This window comes from Martes martes (assembly GCF_963455335.1).
Source record: "Martes martes genome assembly, chromosome: 16".
In the NCBI taxonomy this organism is placed as follows: domain Eukaryota; kingdom Metazoa; phylum Chordata; class Mammalia; order Carnivora; family Mustelidae; genus Martes; species Martes martes.
In genome coordinates, this window is record NC_137904.1 from 58,436,617 (window position 1) to 58,445,499 (window position 8,883).

The 8,883-nt window shown below is 57.4% G+C and overlaps 1 protein-coding gene across 2 annotated transcripts in view; it reads left to right on the forward strand.

Moving 5' to 3' along the window:
- The window catches only part of TTYH2 (tweety family member 2), a 37,113-nt gene extending 29,691 nt beyond the window's left edge, over positions 1–7,422 (forward strand). The window contains exons 11-15 of one of the 2 annotated variants that reach the window (XR_013968151.1): positions 30–172; positions 816–1,001; positions 1,444–1,522; positions 5,778–6,244; positions 7,012–7,422. Coding sequence is in view for 1 of the 2 variants with exons in the window: in XM_080826357.1 (XP_080682483.1) it covers positions 30–172; positions 816–1,001; positions 1,444–1,522; positions 5,778–5,858 (489 nt within the window). In the remaining variant the exon portion in view is untranslated. Of the gene's footprint in view, positions 1–29; positions 173–815; positions 1,002–1,443; positions 1,523–5,777 lie in introns of both variants that reach the window. The other variant, XM_080826357.1, reaches the window with a different exon arrangement.
- The last annotated feature ends 1,461 nt before the right edge of the window (positions 7,423–8,883 follow it).

Below are 8,883 nucleotides of genomic sequence, written 5' to 3' on the forward strand. Positions count from 1 at the left end.
GCTACGTGTCCCTCTTCCTCCTCCTCTAGGACTACCTGGACGCCCTTAATGGCATCTGCTACGACGGCATCGAAGGCTTGCTGTACCTCGCCCTCTTCTCCCTCCTGGCCGCCCTGGCCTTCTCCACCATGATCTGCGCAGGGCCGAGGGCCTGGAAACACTTCACCACCAGGTGGGCTGCCCGGGGCTTCCTGGGGGAACAGGCAGGAAGCTCTGCTCTGAGACCGAGCCGGGAGCTGGTAATCTGGGACGATGGCAGGAGGGGGCCTGGCATTCAGCCCCAGCAGGCTGGCTGGATCGCTGCAGAAGCTTCCCTGAGAGTCCAGACAGACCCCCAAAGGAGGCTCCAAGGGGCCAGGGCAGGAGCAAACCTGAGGAGGGTGACGGTGTCATTCCACAGCCTGGCATCCCTTGCTTGTCCTCTCTTCCTCTTCAGGACATTGTGGTGTGAGATGAGGAGGGCTCTGGGTGCCAGAGGGGCACCCCCAGAATAGCAGGAGGGATAGGTTGTAGCCCTGTGAGCAGGGCACCTTCGTTCGCATTGAGGAGGTAGAGATGAGACGGTATTTCAGCGTATGTGGATAGGTCGGACAAAAGGAAGCAGAGAAGGGAAGGTCAGTGTGACGGGGTCAACACGGGGGGGCTACCTGGAGGAGGTGGGCGTGAAGCTGGGAACTGGTGATCTCTGTATAGGAAGCTGCTGTGGACACGTGTAGCCACAGAGTTGTGGCCGTAGAGATTGGGAAGTAGGCCAGGATCCCACTGCCTCTGAGCCTCGGGCCTCACAGCCGGCCGTGTCCTGTGTGTTACTCTAGGGACAGAGACTACGATGACATCGACAGTGATGACCCGTTCAACCCCCAGGCCCGACGCATGGCAGCTCACAACGCGCCCCGGGGGCAGCTCCGCAGCTTCTGCAGCTACAGCAGCGGCCTGGGCAGCCAGACCAGCCTGCAGCCCCCGGCTCAGACCATCTCCAACGCCCCGGTCTCAGAGTACATGTACGTCACGGGCTCCCCGGGCCCCCCCCTTCCTGCCCCCGCACATCGAGGCTGGGGCCCCGCCCTCAGAGAGCTAGATCCGAGGACCACATGTTGGGGTTCAGAGAGCCAGATGGGGAGGAAGGCATCAGAGACCCACAGCGGCCCCCCACTGCAGCCCCAGGGAATAGCCTTCGGTAGATACCAAGCCCTTCCCCGCAGGGCAGATCACAGGGCCCAGGAGCCGCATCTCTCCAGGCCGTGCTGCTCCTGGCCCCTGGTACCCCGACCGCTGCTTTTCCCCTGGGCCTCCCCGAGCTCTCCTGTCCACGCACCCTCCGTGGTCTGTTGGCATCCCCCACTTCGCACATGCGCACCCACGGGCCCCTCCTGTCCAAATGCAAGCACCTCCGGCCCCATCCCCATGCCTCCCCCTGCTGAGCGCTCCCCTCTACCCCTGCAGGAACCAGGCCATGCTCTTCGGCGGGAATCCACGCTACGAGAACGTGCCCCTCATCGGAAGAGGCTCCCCTCCTCCCACGGTAACCTGGGCCCTCCAGGCAAAATCACAGCTGTGGCCCTTGTGGAGAAATGAGTAAAGATAAGACTTCTGCCAGTGCAGGGAATCCCCCCACAGAGGTGGGAAAAAATGGAAGAGTTTAGTTCCTGGACCAGATGGCCACACAGGTCACAGGCCGCTAAAGACATTGCAGAGAGAGAAAGCTCACCCCCATGTGGCCAGACAGCCTCACCCCAGGGCATGCCTGTCCCCAGGCAAGACTCCACAGCACCTTTGTCCACCAGGCCATCCTAAGTACGTGCTAATTAGGGTGGCTGTCAGTGTCCCTAATTGCCACAGCGATGGACGGTCCTCCTCGATGCTTACCTACCAGTGAGATGCCTCCCAGACCCTAAGAAAACATTCCTGGATTGTAAAGCTGGCAAGAGCCCAATTTAGTCTTTGAAAAGTTTTATATACATCTCAGAGGGACCAAGAAGTCATTTACAATGCTAAGTTTGCTAGACGAAATAATCTAGAAGAGAGAGAACTAATCTAAGAAGAGAGAGTGTCCCCTTTATGCTCCGGGGATATTGTTGGGTCTTTGCCCCGGGCTGCAGCCAGAGCCCCCGTGGTGGCTGGGACACCAGCCTTCCTCCAGCCCCTCAGCTCTGCTCTCCGTAGGGACGTCCCCACGCCCACGCCCACGCCCACGTCCACGTCCAGCCAAGGAACCGAGTCACTGGGGCAGGAGCCGGTGGCATGAGGGGGTCGTGTTAGAGAGAAAAGGCTCTGTCCTTTCCCAAAGGACATGACTACCAACAGAGACAGTAGACTTTGGGGTTCAAGGGCACAGACTCCCGTGCCAAATGCCTGGGTTCACACCCAGTTCTTGGCTTAAGACCTCTGTGACCTTGGGCAAGCACTTCTCTGTGTGCCTCAGTTTTCCCGCCTATGGAGTGGGGATGGTAACGGGGCACACCTCAGGGTGGTGACGAGCGTTGGAATCTCACTCACAGTAAATGGGGGAGGAGGGCCCGCAGGTGCTCGAAGAGGGAGCTCCTTACTGTACCCTCTTCTTTCACCACCTTCCCCACAAGCTATGGGATTTATAGGAAATGGGCGTTGTGGGGAGTGGAAAACAAGGTTGAAATCTGCAGTGGGGGTGGGTACCCAACAGAGTCCTGGAGCCAGGAGTCTATCAGGGAGGGACAGGCATTTGAATTCAGGGGGTCTGGGAGGGGCCATCCTGCTGCCGAACTAGAAGCACTAGACTCTGGGACACAGGGCTGCCAACATGTGCCTGGATCCCGAGAACCAGGCACGCACATCCGGTGAAGCAGCCCCAAACACGGCACTCGCGGGAAAGAGGAGGACACCTAGCGTCTGTCTCCGGCAAGTGTGCAACCTGCCGCTGGGGGAGGGCGAGGCCCAGGAAAGCGGCTCCTGCAATAAGGGCTTTTGGGAGGAGGGAGGAGGTGTCCCTGCTGCACTGTGCGGTCGCAGGAGGTCCCGTGCAGCAGGTGACGTTTCGGCCACACCTTTGAGCGGGATTCTCACACAAAGGCACTTTTGCCCCCAGGTGACACTTGGCCTGTCTGTAGGCATTTTTGGTTGTCACAGTCGGTGGGCAGGTGATACGGGCATGTAGTAGGCGAGGGCCGGGGTGCCGCTCAGCATCGTAGGGCACACAGGACAGCCGGAGCACAAAGAACGATCCAGCCCCAAATGTCTCCAGCACCGTGGTTGAGAGACCCTGCTCTGACCGGTCCCCCATCTTTTCCACCACGACCCCATCTTGTTCTTTGTGCCCAGGGCACCTCACATGCTGTCTTTTTATGCACAGCCCTAGACCCAGGTGTAGCCCTCGCTTCCTGAGGTCCTCAGGAAGGGATGGGGGGCTGGTCTGAGCCCACGGTTCTGAGGAGGCACCTCTTAAATCCCAACCTGGCTTTCTCCACCCAGAAGCCTCCTGGGTTCCTTTTCCTCCCAGCAGCTGCTGTAGACCCAGGAATGCAGAATGATTGTAAAAATCATCTGAGCAAAATATCCCTGGGAGGAGATCTGCTGTGAGTAAAGAATGATTCCGTGCACTGGTGCCAAATAAAAATGATTTTTGGATTACCTTCTGTTTTGAAAGATCCAGGCCACTCTCCCTGCCGTTCCTAGAGATCAACAAAAACTGGCCTTATTTTCGAGGCTGGAGGACATAGATCACTTTTCTCCCTAGAGTCACCTGCCTGGGGACTCTCACTGCTTTGGGGGAATTGGCGGCCCTACTGGCCCCAGGGTGGACCCCCCCCCACCTCCTGCCATGCAAGGGGTTCGAAGAGGCATCAGCAGGTGCTGCTGACCAAGGAACCCCCAACATGAGAACATGCACATCCACCCCAGTGGACAGCACGGCCGTCCACCCCCTGCCCTCCCCCTGCACCTGCTCTGTACTGGGCAAGTGCGACGTTTGGATGGATCCCTTCCTCTTCCAGCCCCATCTCTGGGACCAACGGGGATTTCGCTCTGGGGGGTGATGGCAAACCAGGCAGTCAGAATGGACGGCCCGTTCCATTGGCTGGAAACGTGCCTTCCCCCAGCTCTCCCTTTAAGGAACCCCTCGTGTCCTCTCAGGCACCGTGTCCTAGACTTGACGGACAAAAATGAGCCAGGCAATTGTTTAAAATACCAATGCCAGGACTTTACTCCAGACTCACTGGGGCGGACAATCCCAGGAAGGTGACTGGAAAGTTCTGAGTGTTGTCAAGCAGCCAGTGGAGCCTCAAGGAAGTTTAGGCAATAGTGCTTCAAGGAGATGCTCACCCTCGGGTGTGCACCAGAATCACCCATATGGGACCCGGGGTTCTCCGCGGGGCTTCCCAGACCTGCAGCCTCAGCTGGGGACCCCGGGTCTGGGTCTGGGTCTGGCATAGGCTTCCTCTCCCTCCACACTATTGGTGGGCTTGGTCCTTCTGGAGGACAGGGCTGTCCTGGGCACCGTGGGATGATTACCTGCATCCCTGGCCTCTACCCTCTTGATACTGATAAGTCTCTCTATTCCCCAGTGGGGATAAACAAAAATGCCTTCAGACATTGCCAAATGTCACCCCTGCTTACGAACCGCTGGGTTAAAGGGCTTCTGCCAGCTGGGAGCATGTGCTCCCCTCTCTGCTGTGAACAGCCTGGACCTGAACCCCCAAAACTTCCCTGGGGCCAGGAGATACTCAGGGCCCTTCCTGCTGGACTAATGCTGCTACTCCAAGTCCGCAGACCCGAAGCATCTGGAGCCCGTTCGAAATGCAGAAGCAGGGGCGCCTGCGTGGCTCAGTGGGTTAAGCGTCTGCCTTCGGCTCAGGTCATGATCCCAGGGTGCTGGGATTGAGCTCCGCACCAGGCTTCAGGGAGCCTGTGTCCCCCTGCTTGCGCGCTCCATCAAATAAATACAATCTTTAAAAAAAGAAAGAAATGCAGAAGTGGGGCCTGGGATGTGAGATGAGGTCATGTGGGGGGCCCTGTCTCCCTGCTTCGGAGCAGCAGCTAGCTAACATCTGTTGAGAACTTTCCATAGGTCACTGATTCTCCGACTTGGCTGCCTTTGGGAGAGCTTTTTAAAAAAAAAAATACTGGTGGCACTTTAAAATGTTGAGTTTTATGTGATGTGGGTTTTACCTCAATAAAAAAAAATTACTGGTGGGTATGGCCCGGGCATCAGGATGTTTTTTTAGACGCAGCCAAGTTTGTAACACGCAGCTGAGAGTGAGAACCGCCGTGCGAGGGGTCTCACCTGTCTGATGGTATCCATCCTCCCACAGGAAGTGCTGAGGGCTTTCGGGTCCCTCTGGTGGCCGGGGAAACTGAGGCTCGCAGCGGTCGGAGAGCCTTAGCCAAGGTTATGGGATGGATAAGCTGCATAACTGGGATCTGAACGTGGGTCTCTGATTCTAGGGGCCTGTGCCCGTCAGCCTGTTCACTAGGCGGGCTCCCCAGTGCGCCTCCCCGGTGAACCCTGACACCGTCCCATGCCCTAGAGTGGCCGTGGCTGTCACAGCAGGGGGAGGTGGCTGGTCTGTGTGTGCGCCTTGCATTTGAGGCTGGGAGCCCCACGTCCTTGGTGGTCCCAGGACTGGAGGCATCGCCAACAACAAAGCCTGCCCAAACCACTCTAGTGTCCCCCCAAAATGCCTATGACAAAGACTGGCTCCCGCTGCCACTCCCCAAGAAGTGCCTGCACCTTTGCGAGCACAGTGTCTGCTCTGACTGCCGTGTGACCCTGTTCTGACCGTGCCCCTCCCCCCTTTCTCCCACAGTATTCTCCCAGCATGAGGGCCACCTACCTGTCCGTGGCAGACGAGCACCTGAGACACTACGGGAATGACTTTCCAGCCTAACGCACTTTTCTGCAGAGGTTCCTGCCTCCTTGATCCGTTTTGGTTATTAACAAATCCCGGCACAAGCTGCGTTTCTTTAATAGAAACCAAAGGCATCTGGAGGCCAGGGGCAGCACCGCGGGATGGGCAGGCTGCCCTGGCGCATCAGCGATTCAGGGAGAATCCGCCTGAGCTCGGCTGAGATGCCTGACCCAAGGCCTCGGCAGACAGAAGACCCGTGACCCGGGCCAGCCTCTCCCTCTTCTGCCGTCCTGTCCACGCCAGCAATGCCCCCCGGGGTGCTCGGCCGAGGGTGTTGGAGAGCCGTGCAGGGGGTGTCCCCAGGACTGGGGGGTGGCCACCGCCACATCCCCAGCAGGCTTTCTGCAGGGAGACCCCTTGGGAAGGTGAGTGACAGCTGCCACAGCCCACCCACCTTCTGCCACCCTCCCCTGCCTCTCCTCCATTCCAGAATCGATGCTGTGAGTTGGTTCACTACGGATAGGGACAGTCTCAGGCATTAATAGACACTTTGAAAGCGACACTAACTCTTCCCCCCACCCCAAGTATTTTAAATATTGTGATTATCCAAAGAATTGAAACTCCTAGCACATCCAGTTTTTACAAGAGGTCTGGGGCGCGTTCCTTCCCCCTGGGTTGAATACCATTCTTTCGCAGGTGTTGCTGGTATCAGTTCTTTGAGGGTCTGGAGGAAGGGAGGATTTTTAAAGTACAGGTCACTGAGACCTGCTGTCCCAAGCGGCTGCTTAATGGGGAGGTGGGTTCATCCCATTCAAGGAGGGAGGCCCTTTAAGACACAAAAGAAGCTAAGAGGGACCCCCGCATGCACCCCCTGTTCTGGGGACTGCCCGGGTGAACTGCCCTTCCCTTTGGTCTTTAAGCAGGTCTGTCTTAAAGGTTTTAGCAAGGTGGGATGGTTGTGTCTTGACCTGGGGCAGGCCTCTTCCCTCCTCCCCCAACCCCGTAGCCAGCCCGTTGTCCCAGGCCCGCGATAAGCTGTACCTGCCCCATGAGAAGGTGTTTTTTGGCCAGGAGGAAATAATGACCCGCCATCCTGCCTGCTGAGGGTCCAGGGTTAGGGTCTCTGGTGCTTCTCATCTCCTGTCAACTCAGAACGCACAACACTGATGCCCCCACCGCCTTGCACACCTAGAGCCAGGGACATGAGGTGACCCTGCTGGGGATAAGGGCTCCACTTCCGTTTTCGAAGACCTCCTTTCCCATCAGAATGCTGACAGCAGTGGCTCCCAGCGCCCAGCCAAGCCTCTGTGACCGAACAGGGCCCAGGACCGCCCGGACTCTTACCTCACCTGCGCTAACCTAGAAGTACCATGTACCATAAATGCGTCCGTGTATGACCCCATCGCATGCAGATAGGAAGCCCGCAACGCCACGACGTTGCTTCTTAACATTTTGTTGTTGGCAACCGTAGAGTTGTTTTTAATGCATGTAAACTAAACTAGACTCCTTCAGGTAGTTCCTGAAGGAGCCAGGTGGGCTTGTCTCCGCTCGATACGTGTGTGCCCTCGCCTGGGGAGAAATAAACCACTTGTACTAAAACGTGCATTCAGTCTGACTTCCTCCGTGGCGGCAATAACGAGGGGGCTGCACGCTCCCTGCCGGCTGGGTCATGGGCCAGAGGGCTTCTCCGCAGATCTCGGTGATCCCAGGGCAGGGACTAAAAGATGGGACTTGGAGCAAGTGGCAGAGCCCAGGTGTCTAACCCAGAGCCCAAGCCAGGTGCCGCTGTACAGTTCGATAGGGTTGGGGCCGCGGTCACATGGCTGGCCACGTCCCCCAGCTGCTGGCTCCCCAGTTTTGCACTCTGTACCTGAACTCTGTCTCCATGGGGTGCCTCTCCGGGCAGGGGCACCTGAGATGCTCGACGCCCTGTTAGCGCCTCTGTGCCTGCTGCAGCCTAGGCTCCTGGAATTGACTGCATTTCGAGGAACTTCCTGGAGGGAGCAGCTGTTGCGTCCTTTGGGAGCACTTGAGGCGTGACCCAGAGGACTGTGCACAGCGGAACACGCTGGGCTCAGAACTGCTCATCCCTCAAAGCTGAGCATCGGAACTGGGCATTTCTGAAGTAGGGATGTTCCCCCCCACCCCATCTAGTAGGACAGGTGCCTTCCTCCCTCGTCTTAGGAGACCGAGAGCAGCGGGGAAAAAGGCTTGGAGCCATGGAGAAACCAATCTGTTTTTTTCTTATAGATTTATCTGTTTAGGGAGCCTGGGTGGCTCAGTTGTTTAAGCGACTGCCTTTGGCTCAGGTCATGGTCCCAGAGACCCAGGATCGAGTCCCACGTCAGGCTCCCAGCTCCATGGGGAGTCTGCTTGTCCTTCTGACCTTCTCCCCTCTCATGCTCTCTCTTACTCTCTCTCTCAAGTAAATGAAGAAAATCTGAAAACAAAACAAAACAAAAAGACGTATTTATTTATTTTGGAGAGGGGAAAAGGAGAGAGAGAGAATCTTACGCAGACTCCCTGCTGAACATAGAGCCTGACTTGGGGCTTGGTCTTATGACCCCAGCCAAAATCAACAGCCAGACAGATGGTCAACCTCCTGAGCCACCCAGGCGCCTCCCCTACCCCCACCCAGTCTTATTTGTTCAAAGGTAACTGCAGTTCAGTACTCAACTTCGGGGGCATTCATCGTCTCCGGGATCCGCAGAGAAGACCCGAGCAGCAGGCGGGCCCTGCAGGAAGCAGAAAGCAGGCCACGTGAGAGCACGCACAAGCTCAAGGGCGGTTTGGGTCCCCACGTATGTCATTCCTCGACCTGCATTTCTGTCCTGGGAGCAACAACCTCTCACCCAAGGAAAGAAGTGGGGGGAATAGGCCTGTCTGCCAAGCAGGCAGACATCCACCTGTTGGCTTTCCTGTTTCTAAACCTCTCTGAACAGCCCCGACCCCGGACCCAGGAACCTGCTCCCGGAGGGGAAGTAGTGAACTCCACCAGGCCCCCATCTGGAAGCAGCAGAGCTTCTGGAACAAGGGCGTGTGTTTGAGGCTGTCATTCGGGGCT